Below are 26536 nucleotides of genomic sequence, written 5' to 3'. Positions count from 1 at the left end.
CTTGAAGGCTAAGACAATTCAGCCAGAATTACAAGTGACCCTAGGAAAACCATTGCATAGAGTATCTAGACTGCTAAATTGGAGGTAGCATTTTTCCCTTTTTAAAATGGGACCAACATTAGTTTGAAAGCTACATTCAGCATCTACCAAATACTTTTGCATCCATGCCTCCTTTATACTCATTAGGATGCTTTAGCATCATGTTAGTTAGCTGGCTCTTCACTAGGAATTAAATCCTGGATTGATATAGCAGGACACTTAGGAAGTGTATGGAGAAAGACAAATAATCTTTTTGTCACTGGATGACTGGCATTTTACTTCTGTCCTGTGCCATTGCTGTAGTCTTGTTGCAAAAGGCCCGTGTTCCTTTTCCCTAGTGCTACATAATCCCTCCAGCCTTGTACTTGGTCCAGAGAAGTCTGCAGCAGTATAGCTCAAGACCCCTTTCACCTTTGGGAAAGCTCTTTGCCCCCACCATGCCCAGCTGTAAGCTTATCCAGCCTTCTTTGAATTTTGTTGAATAGTGCACTGGTATTCATAATTGATGCTCACACTGCATTACCTGGACTTTTTTAAAAATCAGTTTATCCCAAATGCTGTTTTTCCGAATGATGCCCTGCTTTAATTCAGCCGTTTTTGCAGCCACAGCAGCTGCTAGCAAGAATTTCTTCAGTGAGCCATGTGCACCACTTTGTATCTGTAGAGGAAGAGATATTCCATGAGTGTCACCCGAATCTTTTGCTTGTTAAGAGTACAAGAGTAGGCCAGCATCAAATCAAGACTGTCCATCTTTAGTTGGAGATGACATGGGACCTTAAAATGTTTGGGTTTTTTGCTTAGCAGTAATTTTAACTGTGACCATAAGGGACTACTGCAAAGCAAGGTAGATCGCTCCCTGTGGTCTAGGCTTTGGCCAGCTGGCAGTCTCTTTAGTGTGCTCCTTTCTTGGGCATGGCTATGTCTGCACATGCATGCTTGTGTTGATGTAATTGGGTGCATGCCACCCCAGTTTCAGGCCTCATGCATGCAGTTGGCACTCCTACATTCAAATCTGAATTATGGAATGGGCTTTCATGCCCAGTTTGAGCTAGTTTCAACTAAACCGGGGACATCCTCATCCCTAAAAGGATGAACCCAGCTGAGGATCTACATTTGAGCCAGTGCAGGACTTAAGCTCTGAATCCTGACAAATTGGTGGTGCTGTTTTTAAAAAGGAGGCTAAAGGGCCAATTGAAGTGGCTGTTAGGTTGCATTTTGCAGTAGTTCTGGTACTTTTCCATTTCCTGATAGTTTGTCTACAGAGCAGCTTTGAGTACCTTGTCATAGATCCTGTTGAGCAGTCTTGGCACCACTGGAAACAGTGTTGGCTGCAAGGCTTTCATGTCATCAGTTAGCAGTTTGATGTCTCCTTGGAAGAAACCCACTTTTGCTCCATTGCTGTACAATACAGTCTAGAAAAAAAAATAGACAAAATCCACACACCATGAGCCCAATCCTGCAAGTCCTTATAAATTCATCTTAACCAAATGCACAGATTTTGAGATTAATGCAGATAGAACAAGTCAAGAGAGCTGTACTTCTGCAGCACCTTTGAAGACGAGGGAAGCTTCACCTTGGATGTTTCTGTCCTCATTATTACTGGTTGGCATCTTAGCCAATACTATCTAGCTTTTGTCTAAATTCTTAGATTTAATTGTACGCAAGGCAACACTAGAGCTATGCAACAAAGAAAGACCAAGGCCTTGCTAAAGCCAAGCTTTAGAACCAAGCCTCAGAAGGCAGCCTCAATTTCAGTGCAGTAGGAATTGTTCTCTTTATTATAAAAGAAGATTTGTAGGTAGACATGAGGATTTTGCAACTCGACTCAGTCTTAAAAATTAGACTTAGACCAATTAGTCTTAAGAAATGCAGCATTCAGCTGAAAAAGAAGGCTTAATCCAAGAACATGTGGAACCCAAATTCCTAGCAGTGTAAGCTAAGTGGAGTTTTTGAATGGGATTGTTCTGGACCTGATCTGGAATATACACCCTGTTTCAAGAACATGCTGTAGTATTCTTCCTTGCTTTCTTTTATGCTACTTTTTAATCCCACCCCTCCTTGTTATGAAAGACTTGACCTAGTGTGCTAGCATATGCTTGAGCATCAGGTATTGTGTTACTTTGCTTTAACAACAGATTTGCTTCGCCTACGACAGCGAGGAATTTATAAGCGTTTTTGCAGTACCATGGTATGATATGAAGGATGCATTAGTTTGTTTTCATAACATGTAGCTAGGCTAGACTTCCAAGTAATTGGAAATGACGTCTTTAGTTTAGAAAGATGGGAGGCCTCATGTACCTTCAGATTAAGTGCTAGGGGCAGGGAAACCCAACATCCTCAAATCCGTCTTCTCAAAGGTGCAATAAGCCAGGGAAAGAATTAAAATTAAACAGTAAATTATGCTTAGTTTCTCCTTTGTAACTCCTGGACACCAAGAACAATTCTGAACCAAACTTAGTACTATTTCTGTAGCCAAAGGCTACTGCAGTGAAACTGGAAGTGGTGGTGGTGGGGGGAAGCGCTACAAGGGCATGAATTAGTAACACTTACCTGCACTACCCTCTCGAACATGTGAGCCAGTGGAAGATAAGATATTGAAATATCCGATTCTGTTATCTCACAGGTACCCTACAGGGGAATAGTAAAACAAGAAAATAAGTTGTGCTGTGGGTGTGACCTTTCTGTTGAAAAGAAGTAATGTTTGCCAACTTCACCCTTTACCAAAGAGGTCTTTAATTGAAAAATAGGGCTTGGAATCCTCTCCTCCTCTCTCACTTAGCTTTAAAAAGAGCACTGAAACTAGATACGCTTATTAAGCCATGCATTTTTTTATTCTAACAGTGGCAAAAAGCTTTATTAGTTTCCCCATATTGATGTTAGGGTCAGGATGCTATGGAACTAGGTGTTATTGAATGATTTCAAATATCCAATAGAAAGTTGCTCCCTAGAAAAACCAAAAAAAGAAGGTTTAGGCTTTACCTCAAACCCTTCTCAAGTTGCATCTTACTCCCGCTTCAAAGCAATTCCTAGACAGTCCTAGGTTCAAGATTTTTAGAGTCAGGACACCTCTCCATTTTGAATTTGGCAACACCCCAGGTTAAGAATTGACCTCAGTGGTTCTCAGTTAGGCGTTTCCACCCCTGCCAGCAAGTACTTGTCCTGTATGCTTTGTCTGAAGCCATACCAGGAAGAGCCACAGCATGCAAGTGCTCTCCTGCCCTAAATTGGCTTATCAGAGAACTCTTCCCACAAAAATAGAGGTGAACACAGCAGGTGGAACCATCTTGCAAGACTTTCCAGGAGGAGCGTGGGGTGACCGGACTGGGAAGGGCTGCAGCACAAGTTGTCTCTCCTACCTGCTTTAGGCTCGTCAGAATGGCTTGATGAGACAGGAGAGTGCACCTATGCTGCAGCCCATGCTGGTTTGCATGTACCAGGTAAAAGTACCCAGCACATCTGGCTGCTGCAGCACCCCTGGGGAAGTGTGTGGGGGGAAAACCTTCTCAGCACAGTGGCTGAGAGCCACTGTTTAGCAGCATCAGTCCAGGTATTAATTTGGGGTGTCCTTTGTAGTACAGAGAGCCAGGACTCAAAGGCTTTTCCCAATGTGTTGCAGATCTTATAATGCAGGCCTGCCATACAAGCCTGACCTGTCCAAGAATTTAAGCACTAACATCCTTTGCACTTTTGCTTACCTCAATAGTTCTGATGTAAGCAGCAGCATCTGCTATAACATTTTCATGGGTCATCATGGCTCCTTTGGGGTCACCTGTAAGGGTCACAGGCAGACTAGTTGTAGCCACCACTCCCAGGTATCCAAACTAAAAACTTCTGTTGCATTCAGCTCAGTCACTTGTATAATACAAGCCTTGTGTTTCCACTGTTAGGGTCAGTTGTTCATGTTCCCACTCAACTCATGAAGCAGATTTTTGGATAAACCGCTTCAAAAGTGACCTTTGGTTTGGGTAAGATACTTTTTAGATCTTCAACTGACTACATAGCCCATATGGCCAGCAAGAATGCAGCCTATCTAGTTTGGCTCGTCTTTAGCTGAGGTGTAGCTTGTACACAGAGGTCAGAGACCTTCAGCCAGGTTTAGTGATCAAATCATATCTACCCAAAATGGGTTTATGCTACAATGTGCAGTGAGAAGTCTAGCCTATGCTTGCTCTTTCATTGAGAGCTCCCGATTTATAGCAGTGTTAAAAACTTAGTCATTGGTCAGTGCTCACTGCAAGCCAAATGCTTAAAACAAAAACTTCCTAATGGCAAGCTCCAAATAGGAATTAGTTTTCATTTAGCATCTTTGCATTCAACATCCCTTTTCCTTGCATCACTAAAGTATTAAGGAACCTACACAGACATTTTCCATCCCCTCTCTCAATGCCTGCAGTTAGGGCTGCATGTCTAAATGCAAAAAAATTACCTGTGGTTCCACTAGTGAAACATATAACGCAAAGGTCCTCAGGTTTGGGAGGCTAGAAGACAGAAACAAGAACATTAAGCTTGCGTGACCACAGTATTAGAGTACACTTTGTTCTTCCCCAAACCTGCTGCCAAGCATGAACCTCTCCTGGAAGGGAGTGGGCGTATTAAAATGCATCGTGGAGTATGACATCTCAGCTGTTGGTTTACAAACAAGATGTCTGCACCCACAGCAGCAGCCGTGCAGGTCTGCACCCATAACATCAGCTAGATTACCAACACGTTTAACTTACTTTTGGTTTCTGCCAGTTGTTTTTGCCCAGCTCCTGTGTATAGAAAAAAAAAAAAAAATTAAAAGATTTTACAGTTAGCAGCATGTTAATGCTATGCAAGCAGGTAAAAGGCATGCTTTTCTTTAGCATGTATTGGGGTTCCTTCTTTACACTTCCTGTCAAGCCCTCCTTTAAAAGGTTTGGGTTTTTCTGCCACTTCCACCAGGTCTCCTATCCATCTTTCACATAGTGTTCTTTATTGTAGATATTCCAGAGCCCCAGGCATTTGGGAGTCTGCCTAGCCAGCTCTTTGTAGCCGTGACAGACTTTCAGGATGGTATTCTATTTTCTGCCTACCTGGACAGCTATATTTTAGTTGTTCATGTCCCCAAAGTGCTACTTGTGCATTATTTGGCATTCTGTTCCTACCTACATAACCCTACTTCTAGGTACACAGATAGTCATTATGTGCATAGGTTGGTATTCTATAAGTAGAATTTGGGGGACTTAAACAGCCATTTAAGTGATCAAATCTGGTCAAGTGGGTGTCCAGAAAATGCCCTTAGGACTCCAGCTCCCTGTCCTCCCACCAAGGAAGGTGCTCATAAAGTTGACTGGCTCCTGTTCATCCCCTGCACAAGATGCTTGAGATGTCCATCCTAGCTATTTTTGAAAGTCTATTGGATTCAAAATTTAGAGACTCGGTTTTCCCCATTTAAAATCTACTTCCTATAAAGGCTGGAAAATCCTCCCATGCAAAAAGTTCATCTCCCAATAAATTGCCAGTTCTGATTCTTACTTGCCCAAGGGTAGGCAGGAAAATACTTAATGGGAATCTTGTGCTCATACATTTAGAGTTGTAGTGCCTTGCAGTAGCATACGACTGGGCCAAGAGGAAGGGAGCCAAAGTAGAGGCGTTTCAGATCAGAGTTCCTATTTCAAACAAGCCAAATTTTACTCCAGTGAACAGCTTAATTAATCAAGCCAGTGACTCCAATGATAAAGATACTTTCCTCGACCAAGAAATACATACTTCTACAGTGTATTTCATTTAACCTTTAAAGTGGGCTATGTAGTTAGCAAAAAACCTATGTACAAATGCTTGTTAAGTGCATAGAATTAGCAACCCCAAATATTGACTAAGGGCCTGTCAATGCCAATTCATTTTCAAGCCTCTTCACAGCAACTCTTTTTTTTTTTTCTTCTTCTTCCAGTCACCAAGAGCCCCTTCACTATCTATGCAGTTAACTGGAACAGCATTGCATTAGCAATTAGAATCAGTCAGTCCCAGTGTCACCATCCTTAGTCAGGCAATTATTAGTCATGTGTTATGGAAGCAGGAGGCAAGCCGAGACCGGCATTGTGCGATGCAGCTAAGAGGTATGAGCAAGTACTGGAATGACCTTTCCCCAGGAAAGGGTCACGAAGCGTCGCATACCTCAACTTCCTGCTGCAGCAGAATCTCTACTCCCATTGTGGCTCCTCTTTCTTTGAGTTTATTGTCAAAGAGATCCATTAGAACGATAGTCTTCACTCCAGGAGTCTTCCCTTGCTCACAGTTATCCAGCAGGACCTGTGCCCTTTCAGGCTTGTCACAGATCACGGTGGTGAGGTCAGCTGCAGAAGAGACCCACACAACCCAATACTTTAGGTTTGTTCCAATCCCAAGGTCAGTCTCACCTGACAGTGTTAGAAGTTAGAGGACAAGTGCCAATTGGTGCTTGAGCTTAGATTCGATAGGGGCATACATTTAGACACCTTCAAGGCTCTTAAAGTTATGAGCGCTATTAACATGGATCCAAAAAAACTCACAGAGGAGCAAGTGTTCACATGAAGATCTGGGTACATGTGGATTCAACCCACAGAGTCTATACACATTTCTGTTGTATAAAAAGAACTAATTTACAGTATATCTAGAACTCGCACTGGCTTAATGCTTCCTTTTGGAATTCTTAACCTTGGATTTAAGGGACCCCCCCCCAAACAGTAAAAAACAACCAAGAATAACTAAAACTAGCATTTAGTTTTAGCCCTAGCTTCTGTATTTCACAGAAACCTTATGTGGGTTCATTAAATTGAATGTTAGTTCCTCATTAGTGTTCTGCTGCTGTGTTATCACAACATGTTCAGGCACAAGTGAGCCTAATTAAATTACAGCTTTGTCCCAAGAGACAAGCTGTTGCAAGGTTTCCATTTGATTCAATTTTAGAATATGGATTAACAAATCCTATACCCAATTAATGAATAAATCAAAGGGTCATCATCTTTAAAGTTAAAATCTGACATTTAAGAGAAAAAAAAAAAAGTTGTGGTGGGTGGGAGGGAAGACTTCACAAGTGGGGATCTCAGGCCTTCTTTCATCACCTTTCTTCCTCCTCTAGACTCTAAAGGATTTGCAGGTCAATTTTATTAAAAGCAAGTAGGATAATAGGGCCCTAAGTTTTTGGCTTATTTTCAACCATTTGTTATGTACTCAGTACCAGGAGATTTAAGTTAGCATTTTAACATTTATAGCCATAAAATGCTTGCTGTAACAGAAGAGAGAAGGATGCTTTACAGTCAGACACTGATCAGCTTCCCTCCATCTCTTCCTTTTCACACGACAGAGGGGAGCTCCTGTCCTTTCCATCCAGATGAGTCACCAGGTCTTAGTACAAAGTGCATTAAAAGAAGGCATCCCCATGGTACAACATCCGTATTGTTGGAATTAAACAAGTCTGAGAAAGCAGCTTGGCACTGACCAAATGAGGATTAAGGACATTTGCAAAGATAGAAGTTAAATCTAGGATTAGTAGACAGCATAGCCCTTCTGTTTTATTTGTGCAAAATGCAATGGTCTCAGAAAACAAGCATTTAGAAGGGAGTAACAAGCATTTCACGAAGGAAAAAAGTGAATATACCTCTGTTAACAATAAATACAATGGACTCTGGCCCCAGAGTGTCATAGAGTGGAACAGCAACCATTGAGTAAGTGTAGCAGGCATACTCCGAAATGATCCACTGCACAAAAAAAAAAAGTCATAATTGCTTTGTTACCGGGGAAGGGAGGAGGAAAAAAACAAAACAAAAAGCCACAACCACCAAAATACACACACTTCCCTTTAGCAATCTTAAATTGGTTACAAAGTAGCTGGTACTAGAGCAGTTTAACATCCTGTGGACTTGCCTCATGGGTATACATGTCACCAACATGCATAAAGCCTGCACAGCAGTCATGACTTGGATGGCTGTCTGTTCCAGGTGAATCAAGAGCTACTTGGACTAACTAAACTAACTATAACCAATGAGAATTAGAAAGACAGCCAAGTCAGTTGTTCAGATTGGGTTGGGCTTCAGCTGATAAACATTTAAATTTCAAGTCACCCTATTTTATTGCATTTGGCCACCTCCGAGTGAAGTGGGCAGGCTGTTCCCCAGTGCTTACCTCTGGCCTGTTTTGAGCGAAGATGCCAACAAATTGGTCTGCTGATGATTTGCATCCTTTCTGCAAGAGCCCCGATCCCAGATATTCAGCTCTTTCTGACACCTATAGGAATAGCACAGGTGGTACTCATACCCAGAAAGTGCTACAACATGCAGAATTCATCTACTTAAGGAAATAAAAGTGGAACTAACCTGTTTGTAAGTCAGCCACTGATACGGCCGTTTTGGTTTTCTATAGCCCAAGCACGGTCCGTTTCCTAACACGGGAGTGGGGAAAACGTTACAAGCGTTTCATTTAAGTCACATTGCATAACAGGCCATTGCCACACTTAATAGGATGTTCTCAAACACAGCAACAAAGCCACTGGAACATGCAAACAGAACTACTCGCCCATTTGAATCTTTAGCCCAGATGTAGTAAAACAAGACCTTGCAGGAGATGCACTTTGAGTGCAGCGACATAACCCGAGAGAGGCTCTTGTGGATTTTCAGTTGGGTCACGTTAGGCCAAGGCTTGTGCTGGACTCTAGCAGCTTGACTAGTACGTCTCTCAACATCCCGACAAAAGACTTAAGCAGGAAACAGATGCTGCAAAACCATTGCATCAGTACTGAAAGGCTTTTGCTTAGCTTGGTTATGAGAAGAGGTAAGAAGGCAGTCTGAAAAGTCCCTCACTTTAGCAGAGAGCAGTTACATGCTTATTTCCAAGTGAGAAATAAAGTGAGGGCCTTTCCACCCCTTAGTCTAAAATATTTTCAGTCAGAGCAAGTCTTGTCATGCAACTCTGGGGACTGTTCGAAGCGTAGCTCAGTTGCAAAGTTAATAAGTTGATAGTTGTGCCCATGGATTGCATGGGGAGGCAGAGCATCAGCCTCAGGATTAAATTTGATTAGCATGTCTGTTAAACCTTACACAAATGTTAAAAAGTTGACCAGCTATTTTTTGTTTATTCAGCTAGCCGGTGCAGTCTCATAAGTCTCAACTGTGCAGCAGTCCAGATATATTTTATATGCTAGTTCAGTAACAGGCTTCAAGTCCACCGTTCCAGTTAAAATTTGTTTTTTGGAAGCCGTGTTTTAAATCATGGTTCTTTGATCATCCATTCTAGTCAGGGAGTAAGATTGAAAATAAAAAGAAGATAGGACCCCATCTGAAGTCAGTAAGGATGAAAGTCCTTTAAGGAGATGTTGATTAATACAGGCAGGTGTTTAGCTGGGCCAGTTGTAGCAGTTGACCCACCATTTCTGGGCATGAGGGTATAGACAGGTTTACTCTGCTCTACTGATTAAATCGGTGTACCTTGCACTACACAAGTCCCCTTTATCATAGGGGAGATGCGTCATGCACTTCATTCTTTACCTGGGGAACTTAGATGCGCAGTTTGTGCTCTTTGTATGCATCTTGCATAACTGGTTCCCTTGCTCCGTAGGGAGAGTTCTGGCTGTCAGTCTTTGGCTCAGGAGTTAAACTGTTTTTATACTAGCATAAAAAAAATTCACTGCTCTCACTCCCATGCCTGTATTGCAAACAGTGGTCAAATGTCTGTACCAGCCAGGCATCAAGGATGGAGAATGACCATTTGGAATTGTGAAATGGACGCTTAGAGCAAACCTGTGGCTCAACACCCAGGTTTGAGGAGAGCAGAGTCAAATCTCAAAGCCTTCATCCTAGGAGAGGTCCAAGGAAAAGTCTAGTCCAGCCTGGGCTAACTGATGAGAGCAAGCCGTTCTAGCCTTGGATCCAAAAGTTGTGAAAACATGCTGATCAGAATTGGACGTCACACACATGCAAGCACAGCTTCAGAGCTGGTATCTTGCTTACCAGATACATGTAGTCCCCTTTGGAAGGCCTCATACAGGGTTTTGGCATCTTCATAAACGTAAGAAAGCAGCTTGTTATCTGGCAAAATGGCACTTCTTCTAGCTGCTCCCTAGGGACAGAATAGAAATCAATATTAATTCAGGGAAGTTGACTGCAGGACAAGTGCATGTCCAAATATTAGTTTCTGCATTGCTCTCCCCGAGGCAAGCCTTTGATTCGATCCCAGTGTTAGATCCAGTCAGTGCTGAGGGGCACAGGGGATTAGTCAAATGCACTCAGAGTAATCATTCATATGAATATTATTAGAACTGGATCTAGTTTAGACATGCCCCAAGTCCTTTTTCTGCCCCAAGTCATGTGGCCGTGATGTTTATTTGCACACCAGCATCTGAAGTATTGCTCACCTTGGGGTTGGCTGTGAAGTAGAAAACTCTTGACCCAACTAGATTTTTTAAGTTAAAAAGGAGCAACATCCCAGACAAACAGCAGCAGCCATCCTGGTAATACTTACTGAGCAACATTACTGCTCCTCTCCTATTGGGGAAGGTAATACAGACAATACTTACTGGCTAAAAACCTGACACTCAGTGGCTTCCATGCCACCACTCCCCCCACCCTTAGGGCAATCACATGCCAGTTGCAGAGATTAGACAAGCTTCCTGGAAGACCCAAGACTTCCCGATGCCTTGATTCAGTCCATCTGAACAAGGAAAATTCTTTAGTTCGAAAGAGCTTGACCCCAAAGAAAGATTCAGTTCTACTGAAAAGCAAGACTTTCTTTTACCCACTGACAGAATGAGTTACCTCAATTCCTATCGACTGATGGTTCAAGTCAACAAGAGGTATAATAGGTTTTGGTCTATTTGCCACCCACAGGAACATCACTGCTCCAAGGGTCACAAGGCCGATCAGTGCTGATGTTGGGAGTGGCGAGAACAAGAACTGTAGCAGCCAAATCATGGTGATGGATCAGGGTTCTGGACCTGGAAAGGGAAACAAATAGTTCAGAAGCTTGCACAGTTCCCATAAGCACCTCCAGGTTTTGATTCTTACTATTTTGAATTTAGTTGAGCACTATGAACTTTAACATGGACTGCCCCAGAACGGTCTTGGCCCCATGTGTTCAACAGTGGGCCCAAAATATTGCACACCACCCCCATTCTACTCATGAGTAGATCTAGAATTATGAAGAGGCAGGTGCAGATGAGGTGCATCATTATTCCTAGCTGGATAAAAATGTCTGGTATGTAAACTGGAAGCTTCACTAACATGGTAGGGGTCCAGAGCTGTATTTGGTGTAATACTGAGCCAAAGATACCTTCATTGCAATGAATTAAGAGAGGAAAAGAAAAAGCCTGCAGGGCTGTGAAATAAGTTTCGTTACCAGATACAGACAGTGGAATTGTACAACACTGGATGATTAATGGAATAGCAAGGCCATTGAACAAGAAGTGGTCATTAACACCTGTCAAATGAAGAGTTCAGAAGGGATCAGGTAGATTATACCGAGCCTTAAAAGGAATCAGAAAAGGATAGGGCTGGAAGGAACATCAGGGAGCCATCTAGTCTAACCCCCTGCTCAAAGCAAGGGCATCTCCAACTATACCATCCCAGCCAAGTCGGTCTAGCTGGGTCTTCAAAACCTCCAAGGATGGAGATTACCACCTCTCCGGGTAACCTGTTCCAGTGTTTTATGACCCTCCTCATGCAAGCTTTTCCTGATATCTAGCCTAAGTTGCAGCAAGGGAAGTTTTGAGCCCATTGCTCCTTATTTCCATCATCTGCCACCGCTGAGAACAGTCCAGCTCCATCCTCTTTGTAATCCCCCTGCAGGGAGTTGAAGGCTGCTATTAAACCCCCTCTCAGTCTTCTCTTCCGCAGACTAAATAAGTCTAGTTCCCTCAGCTTTTCCTTAGAGGTTAAGTTCCCCAACCTAACTTTCCAATTTGTCCACATCCTTTTGGGGGGGGGGGGGGGGGGGGGGGAACACCTCACCTAGCAGCAACACACCTACCAATGCAGCCCAGTATGCCGTTAGCCTTGGCAACAAGGGCACACTGACTCATATCCAGTTTATTGTCCACTGTAACCCCCAGGTCCTTTTCTGCAGAGCTCCTGCTTAGGCAGTCAGTCCCCAAACTGGTGATGCATGGGATTGTTCCATCCCAAGTGCAGGATGGAAGTCAATTGTGTCCCTCAACACTGCCCAACTAGAAGTGCTGCTGCCATTGCCAAACAGTTGGTTTTAAAAACTTTGGGTGGGCCAGGAATTAAGGTGGGGTATGCAAGTGCACCCCCCACCCCAGATCCACCCCCCGATTCTATTTAGTCTGCTGCATCAGCTGCTTCACTCAAGGAAGCAAGACTGGCTCCTGGTCTGAGACCAGCAGGCAAGTCTACATCCTTCTTCTCTTGATGTGGAGAAACATCCTCTGCCATTAAAATTGCATGGTCCCTTTGTATGCAGGGAAAAGAAGGGGGTGGGGGGGAAAAAAATCTAGTAACTCTGCAAGTTTTAGGAGGCAGTTCTATGCTATCACTTATGTTTTAGCCGCCCCCAAAGTAGGCAAGTTTCTTGGATATTGGTGCTGTGAATATTTTTCTTGCACAGCATTAAACAGACGAGAAATTCCTTTCTAGAGCTGACTCTGGGACAGGTTTCACTCTGAAATGAAGAGGAACAAGCAGTTTCAGTACCAGAGTGGTCCAACACTTCCACTTCCCTGTTTAGTGGACGAGAAGCTATGAGGCTTAGCCAGGTGTTCACTGGGGTGGAGAAGAGGGAAGCTAGCTTAAGCAGAATGAGAAAGCAACAGCAAGTGCTAAAGACTGCTTGTTTAAAGAGTTTAAACAGAGAGCAGAGATATGCCAGGAAGGCTGAGAGGTTACAGGCAACTTTCTGGTTATAGGGGCAGGTCAGCTGAAATCTTCAGCTAAGACAGAAAGATCTGGAGGAGCTGTAGAGCTGCATATACCACATGCATCTTCCTGAAGAGGAGATACACATCTTCCCAAGCTCGATCGTTTCTCCCAAAGGAAAAAATGAAGGGAACCTGGTGATTTGAGTAGCTCAGTAGCTGGAGTATCGACTTTAAATCTCCCTCCTGGATGAATGCCAGACCAATTATTTGTTGCAGGAGCGTTGTGTTGAAAGGAAAAAATTTGGCCGAGACATTTGTCATCTACACCTGCTAGAACATTGATAAGGCAGTTGTCCCAAGACGGGTCCACATCTCACAGCAGTGAGAAAGGATGCCAACATGGTAAGTTGTGCAATGTGTTCAGAGTCTCTTTCAATGGACGGGAGGAGAGAAAAAGGGAAAAGGGACTCTAGGACAGCAGTTCCACACTATTATAAGTAAGACAGGCTTTAGAGAGACGTTTCAGAAGCTGTCAGGATTGTGCACTGAGAAAGACTGGGACCCCTAGAGCAGCAGTTTCCAGCTTGGTAGCACAGGGTCAACTCCCCACCCCCAGTGGGAAGGGAAGGGAAGGGAAGGGAAGGGAGGGCAGAAGGAGAAAAGATGGGAAAGGGGGGGGGGGGGGAAAAAAGAGAGAGAGAGACAGCAATATATGGGAATAACTTTGCCTGTTCACAGGCTAGACACTTACTCTTACGACCCATTAAAGAAGATACCCAGTACAGGGTTAATAGCTTTCTGCAGGCAATACAGAACGGTGCAGCCACTGTTCGTTGTACGAATACAAGAACTGCGACAAAGCTCTGGGCTGCCAGCAAGGAGACTAGTTCCTTTTCTTCAACTGCCATTACCGTGGGCAGACAATTCCTTTATTTCTGTTCCTCTCCAAAACCCGCTCTGTTAAGTGGGGACACTACTTCCCTATTCAAAACCATTTCTACTTATGCAGAGAGCAGCTGGAGGAAGGGCTTGAAGTCAGAACCCAGCTTATTTTACAGCAAATCTAGGTTTGCATGGACAAGATCTTGATGTGGACCTACAGACACTGCTTAGCCAGCACACTTTTTATGCAACACTTCCTTCAGGAGCAAAATAGCCAACGTCCGATTCCTCCCGATAAGTGTTACCGCATGCACCACTTCACAATATTAAGGTAGGTTTGTTCCCTCTGGTATACACTACTGACCCAAATTTGTTTTAATTAGCTACTTATAGACATCAGATTTCATAGACATCAGGGCTGGAAGGGACCTCGGAAGATCATCGAGTCCAGCCCCCCGCCCAAAGGGCAGGAAGTCAGCCGGGGTCATAGGATCCCAGCAAGATAAGCATCCAGTTTCATCTTGAAGGTGTTCAATGAAGGCGCTTGAACCACCTCCGGTGGCAGGCTGTTCCAGACCTTGGGGGCTCGGACAGTAAAGAAGTTCTTCCTTATGTCCAGCCTGAAACGATCTTGAAGTAGTTTGTGACCATTCGACCTCGTCATCCCTTGGGGTGCTCTGGTGAACAAACGTTCCCCCAGATGCTGGTGGTCACCCCTGATAAACTTGTAGGTGGCCATCAGATCACCCCTGAGCCTGCGCTTTTTCAGGCTAAAGAGCCCCAGGGCTCTCAGCCTGTCATCGTAGGGTCTGCTTCCCTGACCTCTGATCATGTGCGTGGCTCTTCTCTGCACTCTCTCAAGCTTCTCCACATCCTTTTTGAATTGTGGAGCCCAAAACTGGGCACACTACTCCAGCTGCGGCCTCACTAAGGCCGAGTACAGGGGGAGAATGACGTCCCGGGATTTGCTTGAGAAGCATCTATGGATGCAAGCCAGCGTTTTGGTCGCTTTACTAGCCGCCGCATCGCATTGCAGGCTCATGTTCATCTTGTGGTCAATGATGACCCCTAAGTCTCTTTCTTCCATAGTGCTAGCCAACATAGCACTGCCGAGCCTATAAGGATGCTGCGGGTTTTTTTTCCCCAAGGTGGAGAACCTTGCATTTATCGGCGTTGAACACCATCAGATTCTCGTCCGCCCACTTGCTGAGCCTGTCCAGGTCAGCCTGGATAACCTGCCTGTCTTCTGGTGTGGATGCTTTGCCCCAAAGTTTGGTGTCATTGGTGAACTTGGCCAGTCCGCTTCTGACTCCAGTGTCCACATCATTAATGAAGATGTTGAACAGTATGGGTCCAAGGACAGAGCCTTGGGGGACCCCACTGGTCACAGGACACCACGATGAGTGACTTCCATCGATTACTACCCTCTGGGTCCGACCCCGGAGCCAATTTTCCAGCCAGTGGATCGTGAAGGACCCAAGGCAACAATTAGCCAGTTTCTCCAAGAGGCGATCATGGGACACCAGATCAAAGGCTTTTTTGAAGTCAAGATATATGACATCAATCTCTTCTCCCTTGTCCAGGTGATAGGTCACCTGGTCATAGAAGGAAATGAGATTGGTCAAGCAAGACCTACCCGCAACAAACCCGTGCTGGCTATCCCTTAAGATGTTGGCGTCGGCCAGTCCATTAAGGACTAGCTCCTTTCAGTTCTTGCAAAACCAACTGTTCAGTTCTTTCAAACTCTTCCTGGATATTTAATTAGTAAAATCAAACAGGATTGTACATAGCCATCCTAGTATTTTTGGATTTGCTGCCATGTGCCCTCCTGTACTTATAAACTGTATCTAGTCTCCTTGGATAAGAACTCCATTAACAGTTACTCTCTTTTTGGGTTAGCCCAACTGGGTGCCACCAGTTAGTGTAGCACTGGTCTGTAGCTCTAGCACTAGAGTTTAAATTTCCTTAAAACAACAACCAGTAGCTTAGCTACAAGCAGGCAACTGTGGCACAGTTTTGAAGGGCGCAGTAGCACTTCCTTGTTACATCTCTGAAAGCAACTATTAGTGGGGGGGAAAAAAGGAGAAGGGAGTTTCAAACACATTGCTAACATGCCTGCTGAGAAGTTCACAGCCAGATCAGATGCATTTCAGAAGTGACATGTTTTGCTTTCATCCACCAATTTTAGAAGTTTTTACCCTGATGCTTCTTGGAGAATATTCCAGGCCTCTCAAAGCAAAGATGCCATCCAGGGGCAGGTAATTATTTCAGGCGGAGGGCCGCTTACTGAGTTTTTGGCAAGCCATCAAGGGCCACATGCCAGGCAGCCAGGGGCAGATAAATATCCATTTTCTAAAATTTTTTAGGGGCCCCATGGGCCAGATAGAATGGCCTGGCGGGCCACATTTTGCCCACCCCTGCTGGCATAAACAGAGGTATTGCTACCCTCTATCGAAGCATACCCTTCTTCTTTAAGCTGACTAAATGTGGCAACTTTATACAGTCCTCCCCCCCCCCCCCCCCCTCTTTTTGGTTGACCCCCCCCCCCCCCCCCCCCCATCTGCTTAGGGTTTTCTAGTAGATGAGAAGGGTTATTTCATCATCCACACATACACTGTGCATGCATGTAAGGTGCATTAATGGATGGTGGAGCAGGACTGAATATAGGGCAAGGCAAGGAGGAGGGGTGGGAGAGAGAAACCAGAACAGAGTCACCACACACATTATTAATGTTGACAGCTTGAACAGAACTGTCAAAATTTGATGGAACAGTTGTTTCAAAGCAGTTGTCAATGTACAGGAGTCTGTAGTAAGTGGGCATTGTGCAGTTACATGTATGAACAGATTTAATCCTCATCTTTAAGAATAGCATCCATGTCACGTCCCAATTTCATGCAGTAGCCTGAAGTTAAGTAATTGAGGTCATTAAAAAAAAAAAAAAAAAAAAAAAAAAAAAAAAATGGTCCTCTCCAACATACCCAAGCAAAAACCAAGTTACAGAGCTTCTTACCCTTTGGGAATTTAGTCTTTCCAAGTTAGGGCAGTACTCAGTAAGTTACCTACCGGGGGCACCTCTACATGAGATGCTTAATGCACAGAAGACCAGATCTACCACACGTTACAGCAGCAGGCAAAACCCATGCCAATGCACAGTAGATTTAGTCTAATATGCATTAACATCACTATAAAAAAAATAAATAAATTAAAAAAAAGCATTCCTATGTGCTAATGTACAGTGGTGCCAATTACAGCACATTAAAATTGGTATTTGTCATTGCAGGTGCTAAACTTACTGCAGTGTAATTATGGTGCATTAGTGAATGTTTAGATGCACCCAGTCATCATTAAAAGTAATCCACTGCCTTTTATTCAATTAAGGAAGTGTTTTAGATATTGTGTTTTTTGGAACAATGCATCCCATTCTGGGTCACACTTGTACAATCCTATTAGAGAGTCAGAGGCGTTTCACAGGCACCACTAAGAGCACACTTCTCCAGTTGCCTTAGGTGATTAATTATGAACTCCAATCCAAGTCAGACTGCAGTATTAATAGTAATTAAAGTGGAAAAATGACAGTAGGACTAAATTTAGTCCTCCCACATTAGAGATTTTACCTTTAATAAATACCAAAGTCTATTGAAATAAATGGATGTTTGATCCCTGAATACCCAAAGCCTCCACTAACTGTCGCTCTAAAGATGCATTGAGAGGCTTTAGCACCTTTGCTGCTCAGACTTCATTCTTACTGACATATTGGAGCCATGCCTATAGAAGGGATAGATACAGGACATTTTCTCCATGTCCTACTTTCACTACTTATTTCTTTGGACTAGACTTCAGTTGCAGGATCCATGTTGGCTACTTCACTCTGGCTTCCAATAAAGAGCTGCTAAGCCTGCAGCTGGCTTAACTAGGTCAAGAGGGAAAAAGACCAGTTTTGAAGTGCTTTAGATCAAAAGATTATTCTAAACCACTGTTTATATTGTTTCCAGGGTAGAAGGATAAACTAGAAGTAGGAAACTAGGTTAAGCTGTTGGTTCAAGGAGCCACCGTTTCATATAAAATCAGGTATGACAAGCTGGTGCTGATGCCAAGGCAGCTCTACTAGTCTAAGCCTGCACCAACTCCACCCCCCAGACTCTTAGCTAAGACTCAGACAGATTCTCCTTGGGGACAGAGGTATGTCCAGGCAGAGGTTAACTTTTAACCCAATGCTGAGGCCCTGTGCCAGAGATGAGAGCACTAATGATCCCTGAAGGAGTCGTTAGAATATCCCTTAAGTGCATTCCTGACAACTGAAAAACTCTTCCATGCTGGTGGAAGTGTACAGTCAGCCTACTTCAGGCATCATGCATGGAAGAGTTTCGTCCCCAAGTCGTTTGGGGATAGCAGAACCACGTGCTCCCTACTCCTTCATGACAAAGCATCAGGCGTGTTGCATGGAAGCAGAGCAAGTGTTCCTGCTCCCAGATCTCCCCCAACCCTGAACAAGGGCTGCTCCAACTCATACCTGTCATTCTGGAGGAAGTTTTGCATCTCCTGCAAGGCAATAAGCTCTCCACTTTGTTCTAAAGTCAGCACAGAGAAACTTGAGGCCCATTTTGTCATTAGAGGACCTTTGTGGGGTTTTGAAATCAAACTGACAAGCCTCCTGGTGCCTCAGTGGTCTCCCTTCTCACCAGATACCGTATTCTCTCTACCACTTGCTCTTTGGATCAGTCAGTCATGATACTGAACCTGTGCTAGAGAGTTTGCCTAATCACTTGACCTTTGTCATGTTTTAATCAAAGATCTAGCTCTCAGCACAATCATATCCTGAGTTTAGCAGGTGTATGTAGTTTCATCAAAAACCAACTTGTTTGAAGAAAGCAAGGTGCATTGACTAATCCAATTTAGCTGCCATTACTATACTTAATTCTGGTCAAGGGAAAGAAAGATCCCTTCTTGACACAGGTTTCATCTAGTGGGATGCCGACAGGAAGACTCTTCAGACCTGCTTTAGGAGAAGATCTGCTAAGGGTATTCAGAGCCAAAGTCTCTCCTCCACTGTCTGGAAGACTAAAAGCCTTTGCACATGCTCAGTGCTTCCAGCTAGATTCAGTATTCAGATAAACCACAGGGAACAAGATACAAGGAAAAAACATTTCCATACTTAGTCTTCTGTAGATACTAGATGTCCAGCTTCAGACATTTACTACACAAATATGGAAGCAACCTTAAAAAAAAAACAAAACAAAACAAAAAAAACCCCAGAACCCTCCAGCTATGTAGCTCTAGAATCAAAGCCTCTATGGGCACATGCCAAGCAACATTAGATGCAGTTATTATCTGTCAAGAGTTAAAAAGGTCACAGGAAAGTCTTATGGAGATTCCTAGCAGGACAAGGATATGACCCTGCATAAGAGGTTGAGCACTTCCAAGTACAGCATGTCAAAAATCAGTAGGACATTTGGACTGCCAATCTCAGATAGTCATCTTGTGCAATAAAGGTGTTAAACAGATAAGAGTACAGTTGAGGTTGTCTGGACTGATCAATGGTCAGGGATATTGCTTACCAGAATTGGAGTGCAAAGGCTTAGCTTTTATCAGCAGTATTATTACAGTTGTACCAGTTACAACAGCAATTACAGCAGTGCATGCTCCTTTGCAACTTAACCTTGGAAGCACTTAAAATGAAGTAAAGAGAGTCGTACTCTAGATCTGGAAGCTTGAGTTAGACACTAGCAGGGTGTAATTGGCTCTCCTTACAGTATAGCTTGTGTTACTGACTTGTGACTATCCCACTGGTAGATACCGAATAAGCGATGCAGGTCATACAATACCACATAAGCTACCAAAGGGAATCTCTTCACCTTGAATTAGAAGGGGTCAGAAATAAGCATCTATGCACTTTTAATAAAATTAAAGCAGTGAGAAACTTATTAACAGTTTCCCTCACCCAATAATCTCTTGGGCAACTTGAGCCTGCGTAGAATACCTCAAACAGGAATATCATATGAACAGAGACTATGGTTTTACAGTTTACCTTGGATTGGCCATCGTGTGGCAACACATTTGTTCCCAGTATGAAGGCCAGTAATGCTGTTGCCTAGTATCAGGGTAGGTTAATTCTTAATAAGACAGCTACCTGTTACACAAGTTACTTTTCTCCATCTTACTACCACTTAAGTAAGAGAGACTTTCTATCATGAGATGCAGATTTGGGCCTATTAGGTTTCTAGTATCTAGGTGGTCATGAAAGTGTACCACTAAGGAGCTTGGCAGAATGAATACAAGGCTAAGACTGAGGGAGCCATAGCAGGTAGGAGAGCAGTCATTTTGCTCACGGTCCATTTCCTGGCTGTAAAATTACTAAGGACACTTGTACATGTGCTCCAACATGCCCCAGAGCATGTGGATAGGCACCCTGCTACAAGATCAGTTGCTCTTCCCTCAAAAGACTAGAAGTGCTCACACTGCAGCAGTTAATAGAGAAGAGAAGCAATTCCTCAGGCAAGGGGAGCTTAGCTAAGGACATTATACTGATGTGAACTGCAATATTACCTAATGAAAGTAAGATATTTAAACACTTGGTTATTTCCTTTCAGGCCCTTTCCAAGAGTTTTTATAAGAGTGCCGTATTTAAGATATTCAGAAGTCTGCGAGACTACTCCCATAAGAGGCTTAAGTTACTCATCACAGATCTTTATACTTCTGCTTAGACTCTTCTTTGCACAGTAGTTGTCCTTTGAATATCATCACTAAGAGTGCTGTAAGCAGCTAGGGGTAGGGGAGATCAATACCACCCTAGTCTTAGGAAGGGTGTAAATGCCACCATTTTTTTTTTCTTTTATTCAGAATTTTAATGTCTAGCCTTGAGTAGTCAAGGTAGCTCTTGCTGTACAAAAAAATAAATAGAGTGCTAAGCAAGACATCTTTGACTTCCTCTCTTTGGAGGGTTAGACTTCAGAGTGCTAGAGCAGTGGAGAAGGCTACAATTCAGATATCTTAAAGATAAGTAAAGCAAAGTACCAAGAAGCTCAGTGTTTGAGGCTATGTAAAGTGAAAAAGCTTCAGGATGAGAAATTAAGTTACCTGACTTTGAACCCTATACATCAGTAGGAAGCTAGATTGCATTTCTTTGACTTTTTTACTATGGAAGTTTACTAGTATGAAAATTCAGGTAGTAACTCACATCAGTTAAGACAGGTTTAGCATGTTTTTAGGTACCTGGAGTTCTTAAAGAGCGTGTGCACAAGTCCATATTTACTGAGCTTGCCAACATTATATGATTGCCTGCAACATATAGTAGTATATTGCTAAACATGGTAGTATCTTGGTCAGTCTTACTTTAGACAAGAATAGCAAAGGTTGGAGCATTACAATTACTGATTTTTTTGTTTGTTTTAAAAAGTCTTCAAGTAACAGATATCTGGGAGTTGTAAGAAGTTTTGTGAATTAACATAAGACTTAAGGGAGTGATAGAGTACCTCGCTTATAGACATGGAAGGAGTCTATGAACATAATAGCTATTAGACTTACAAGGCTTTGTTGCAACAAGCTGTTTTGTTTATTTTTTTCCAATATGCTAGGATTTAATCTTACAAGCATAAAGCTTAAGAACTCAGGTTTAACAGCATAGGATAGCTAGGCTGCTTTATTATACATCTGTGATTTGGGGAGGGGGGAGGGATGCAGGGAGAGGGGGGGAAAGAAATACCCACAGAGCTAATTATATACACACACAGCTGCTATAAGTGACAATAACCAATCACATTCTCACTAACAGAGAAAGCGAAGCATTGCTCATAAAAAAAAAGTTAAGACCTACACCCAACTCCCATTAAAAAACCCCACGTAATGGCCTTATTGAACAAAACCACTTACCACAAAACAACTCACCTTAAGAATGCAGTTAGCTGTCTGGCCCAAATTTAAATAATAATCAATCAGAAAAGTATTCTGGGAAAGGATCTCATAAAAGGTTGAACCTGGAAGGGAGGAGTTTAATAGCCATTAAGTAATTGCAGGAGTGTTTCCTAGGGAGGAGACTGAATTTACACAGTTCAGAAGAAACAGGTGACTAATTCACGGATTTTTTTTTTATTTTTTTTTTTTTTTTTTTTTTTTTTTTTTTTTTTTTTTTTTTTTTTTTTTTTTTTTTTTTTTTTTTTTTTTTTTTTTTTTTTTTTTTTTTTTTTTTTTTTTTTTTTTTTTTTTTTTTTTTTTTTTTTTTTTTTTTTTTTTTTTTTTTTTTTTTTTTTTTTTTTTTTTTTTTTTTTTTTTTTTTTTTTTTTTTTTTTTTTTTTTTTTTTTTTTTTTTTTTTTTTTTTTTTTTTTTTTTTTTTTTTTTTTTTTTTTTTTTTTTTTTTTTTTTTTTTTTTTTTTTTTTTTTTTTTTTTTTTTTTTTTTTTTTTTTTTTTTTTTTTTTTTTTTTTTTTTTTTTTTTTTTTTTTTTTTTTTTTTTTTTTTTTTTTTTTTTTTTTTTTTTTTTTTTTTTTTTTTTTTTTTTTTTTTTTTTTTTTTTTTTTTTTTTTTTTTTTTTTTTTTTTTTTTTTTTTTTTTTTTTTTTTTTTTTTTTTTTTTTTTTTTTTAAAGCTTTGGGTATTTACTAGTTAAAGTTTTATTTATTTATTTTTCTCCTTTGGTACTATTTTTCATTGATAACACCTGTTATACATTTTTGAGCCTTAATCTTCTGTGTTTAAAGCTTGTTCTCCTTATCATGCATTATCAATACAACCAAATGATAGCCTGGCAGGGAAAAGAAAACTACTTCTATTGAAGCATTCTTAGCTTCGTGTTACACTGGAAAGCAGTAGCCCTGAGCATTATCTTCCTCTCTTTCCCACCTATGCTGCTGAGACTCCAGGGAGAGCTTCTTATAGCTAATTTAGAGACTTGTGTCCTTGGTGTGCTTAAAAGGAGCACCCCAATGGGACTTCACTACTGCATTTCTGGGTCTGGCCCATATGAACAGGAACAGATATGCTGGGTGTGGTTGGGAGCATTTCTCCCTGAACGTGGCATAGCAATATCCTCAGGAATTATGAGCATGTACTCTAATTACCAGTACAGGTGGAAGCCTGTGTTCCTTATTGTTATAGCAGTCTGTACTTGCTCTGTGCTGGCTGTTCCTCTGCGATCACCATTTCCTGGGAGAAAACCCATTTTCCCCCAGGCTCTTTAACCAAATTATTAATAGCTTGTCCCTACACTCTGCTGCAAAGTACTGTCATGCTTTTTAACAGCTGTGCACTTTTGAACCTTTGATAGTCCTTTGATCCGGCACAGCACAGTAACAGTGTCACTGAGGGGTGGGTGGAGGTGACCCAAGTGCTGCTTTTGCGGGTGGGGCACAGTAACAGTTGCTGTCATCAGCAGGATGGCAGGCAGCATTGCCTTGGGCATTGCAGCTGCCCTGCTACTCCTGTGGGAAGACATCCTCTTCCCAGGGGACAACTTCTGGGTCTTCGAAGTGAAGAGTTGGGCCCCATTGTCTTCCCAGTGTTATACCTACCCTTTATGTTATGGATGCCCATTTGTTTACTGCAGCACAAGGTGTTAGGCAGGGGCAATTATTTCAGGCAGAGGGCTGTTCACTGAGTTTTGGCAAGCCATGGAGGGCTGCATGACAGGAGGCCAGGGGCAGGGAAATATCAATTTTCTAATTTTTTTAGGGGCCTTGCGGGCCAGCCTGGCAGGCCGCATCTGGCCCACGGGCCGCATTTTGCCCACCCCTGTGTTACAGCAATGGATTCACAAGAGAAAATATTATACCCCAGTATAGAAATCCTTGTGTTCTGCTGTCTACTCAGCCATGCTCTTAATAAAATGATCAAATCTCATAATGCTTCAGTCACACATCCACATAAGGCGGTGGACAGATCTCGTTTTGAAGTGCTTCCAATGCTGTTCAAGTGAGCTGTACAAACGTACATGTCATTTGAAGCACTCCAAAATTGTATCTGTTGGAATGTGGCACTATTTTAAAACACTTCACTGCTCCTTGTGCACGTGTGCGGTATGACAGGGATGGCTAGGTCCTCCTGTATCCCATAGTGCTTCCCCCCCAAATCACCTGCACACATACATGGAGAGGGAGTGGAGCAGAGTGGAGTCCCTGTCTTGTAGCCGCAGTCAAGTAGGTCTCCACTGCAAGCTGCGCCTATCCCTCCCCCTTCAAATACTGGGAGTGGTGATGCCAGCAGGTCCCAAAGGCCTGGGGCTCCTGGCTCTTGGGGGCATTCCTAGGGCAGTGCTGTAGACCCCATATTCTCACCGTCCCACTGCAACACCCCACCGCTGGAGCCAGGGCCTGGATTCTCACACTCTGCTTGGCCAGTCCTTGTGTATCCCTTCGGGTCCATTGTGGGCAGGGGAAGGGGAAGAGGGTAGTCTCTAGTCTTCTGGTTCTGGCCAGGGGAGGCAACACTTGGGGAGAGTGGAGGCAAGCAGCAGAACAGTCTGCTTTGCTCCCCTTGCCCTTTGGGGTGAGAGGGGAGGAGGGCTGGGAGCTGCAGGGCCCCTGTAGCACTCCCTGGACAGAGAGCATACTGCTGCAGGCAGCCATAGAGATTTTGAAGTGCTTTGGCCAGGGAGGGTGGGACAGGGCTGAAGGTATGTCTGGTGGCTCATAATGCTAGCTTTCAAAACGGCGTCAGTCCTGTTATGCTTGGAAATGTTTCAGATGTGATATCTCTCTGCCCTAAGAAGTGGCCTGTGCATTGCAGGCTTGTGTGTTTTCTGACATCCGCCTGCTAGATAAGTGATTCTCAACCAGGGTGATGCCAGATCTTTAAAAGGTGCTGAGCAATGTGAGGAGATAAGCAGATAAACTGAGCTGCATTGAGGCTTGTTTCAGCCTGAACGGTTTCCACCCCTGCTAAGGAGATTGGACAGACACCTGGCTGGGGTCATCTGACCCCAGCGCTCTTTCCTGCCCAGGGCAGGGGGTTGGACTCGATGATCTAGGTCCCCTCCAACCCTAATAACTATGATTCTTGTTAGCAAAAGGAGGTAGGCCCTGTAACATATGAACTAGGTTTGGAGAGCAGGTGCTGCTCCACACACAGAAGTTATGGGTCAAAAGAGGTTGAGAACCACTGTTCTAGCTTACAAACCAAAAAAATACATTGGGCCACTTTCAAGCATCCCTCAGAATAACTAAGTAATAAATAAAAGCAGCACAATCCCTATTGTCTGAACTTGAAAAATCTGTGTAAGAGAGCAAAGTGGGTCAGAGACACAAACCTCGGCCTTTCACGCCTTCAATAGGGTGAATAAAATACATACCTGTGTCCTTTACAGCTGCACGCCAGCCTTTAAAATCAGCAACATGCAGTGTGTGCATTAGGAGAGCAGCTGCGTAACAAACTGTCATCACCAGAAGGGAGGGGTTTACGCGAGGAAGGAAGCATGACTAGGACACATTTTTATGCAAAGAAACTTAAGGACACAGAGCTCTAGAAATTCAAGCAGTGGGTTAAGGGTTGCTGCATTATCTACTTCACAAAAGCAAATAAGCCAGCAGGAAGTGCTTGCTCAGTCTGTAGTTCTCTGTCAAAGTTGTTGGCACGTGAAGGTTTGTACCTGACTTGGGGCTTATTTTCACGGTGACACACATGTGGAACTGGCTGAGGCCCAATACTACTGGAAACCAGGAGTCCTCCACAAATTTGAATTCCCAATTTGGTGAAAAGCTACTTATTGCTGATATAAAATCTTTCCTTGCATATTTTCATTTTTAAGCCAAATTGGGTATTCTCTCTCTGCAATACCAGTGCCTACATGGACAGAAACAGATCTGCTTTGTTTCACTCTTGATTCCAAATATTTTCATTCCTTTAAGACGGCAAGGTGAATGAGGCCATGGGCTAGACTTGTTTGGAAGATGAATGTTTTCTTTCCAGTTTACCTCTGACCTACTTGTTGATTTGGGGTAAACTAATAACATTGGGGCTGTGACTTTGTTTCTGTGTATATTTGTAATAGAAATCCTAGTGTGAGAGATCAGGGAATTGTAACACATGCTGCTGTTTTTTCCTTAAATGATTTAGCCAGATCTATGTATCTATCGCTGCACTGAAAAATCTCGCAGTCCTGAATGCTTATGCATCACAGGAAGAGCAACAGGGGTTGGTTTATAAGCAGGTTGAGTTGAAGCTGAATCTGAATGGGAGCACATTATGCACTTCAGACTAGATATAAGAATCAAACAGCTAAGAGAACAGCTTTCACACATGGGAATCAGGCTTCTTATTCAAATAGGCAGTGCAGGGGTAGCTCATTTTATAGCTCTCCCTCAAACTTAGTCTTAACTAAGGACATAAACTTAACATAAGTTTAAGTACATGATCAGTGGCCAAGCTATTGCTTTTAATGACATATACTGCAAGCTACTGAAATACTTCCCTACGGGAATGGCAAGCTAGTTATTCCACATCCCTATGTTCCAAAGAGGAAATCACAAAGCTTACCTTACTTCCCACTAGAAGGCGACGGTCTGTGGGTCAATGTTTATATCCTTTTGGCTTCCTGTGCAGCTCGTAGTGAACGTTCAAGGCTTGTTTTCACAGGCAGTGCATGTGACAGGACTGCTGCTTAGACCATCAGCTACGCTGTTTTAATAAACTGGGCTCCAATGCACGGAGGTAACCTTTGCGCCTACATTGCAACAGGCTCAAAGGTAAAAAAAATATACCTAATCAATATGAAGAGTAACTTTGACTGGCTAGAAATGTCAATGCAGCAAAAGCTTAAACGTTGGGTGCTTACGCAATGGCTGTACAAAGGAAAAGCACTCCTTATAAAGTTAACGCCAGCCCAGAGAAA

General features: G+C 42.9%; 1 protein-coding gene across 2 annotated transcripts in view; it reads right to left on the bottom strand.

Moving 5' to 3' along the window:
* ACSL5 (acyl-CoA synthetase long chain family member 5) overlaps positions 1-26262 on the bottom strand; it is a 34272-nt gene extending 8010 nt beyond the window's left edge. The window contains exons 1-14 of one of the 2 annotated variants that reach the window (XM_014519542.2): positions 26182-26262; positions 21605-21693; positions 10785-10963; positions 9981-10089; positions 8352-8416; positions 8161-8262; positions 7637-7736; positions 6175-6353; positions 4758-4790; positions 4466-4517; positions 3735-3808; positions 2590-2667; positions 1317-1451; positions 563-697 (exon numbers count right to left, since the gene is read on the bottom strand). In XM_014519542.2, coding sequence (XP_014375028.1) covers positions 563-697; positions 1317-1451; positions 2590-2667; positions 3735-3808; positions 4466-4517; positions 4758-4790; positions 6175-6353; positions 7637-7736; positions 8161-8262; positions 8352-8416; positions 9981-10089; positions 10785-10940 — 1218 coding nt within the window. In that variant the 5' untranslated portion in view covers positions 10941-10963; positions 21605-21693; positions 26182-26262. Of the gene's footprint in view, positions 1-562; positions 698-1316; positions 1452-2589; positions 2668-3734; positions 3809-4465; positions 4518-4757; positions 4791-6174; positions 6354-7636; positions 7737-8160; positions 8263-8351; positions 8417-9980; positions 10090-10784; positions 10964-21604; positions 21694-24997; positions 25058-26181 lie in introns of those variants that run through there. The other variant, XM_006022816.3, reaches the window with a different exon arrangement.
* Between the last annotated feature and the right edge of the window lie 274 nt (positions 26263-26536).

The sequence above is a fragment of the Alligator sinensis genome, unplaced genomic scaffold (assembly GCF_000455745.1).
Source record: "Alligator sinensis unplaced genomic scaffold, ASM45574v1 scaffold559_2, whole genome shotgun sequence".
In the NCBI taxonomy this organism is placed as follows: Eukaryota; Metazoa; Chordata; order Crocodylia; family Alligatoridae; genus Alligator; species Alligator sinensis.
This window is presented reverse-complemented; position numbering and strand designations above follow the sequence as displayed.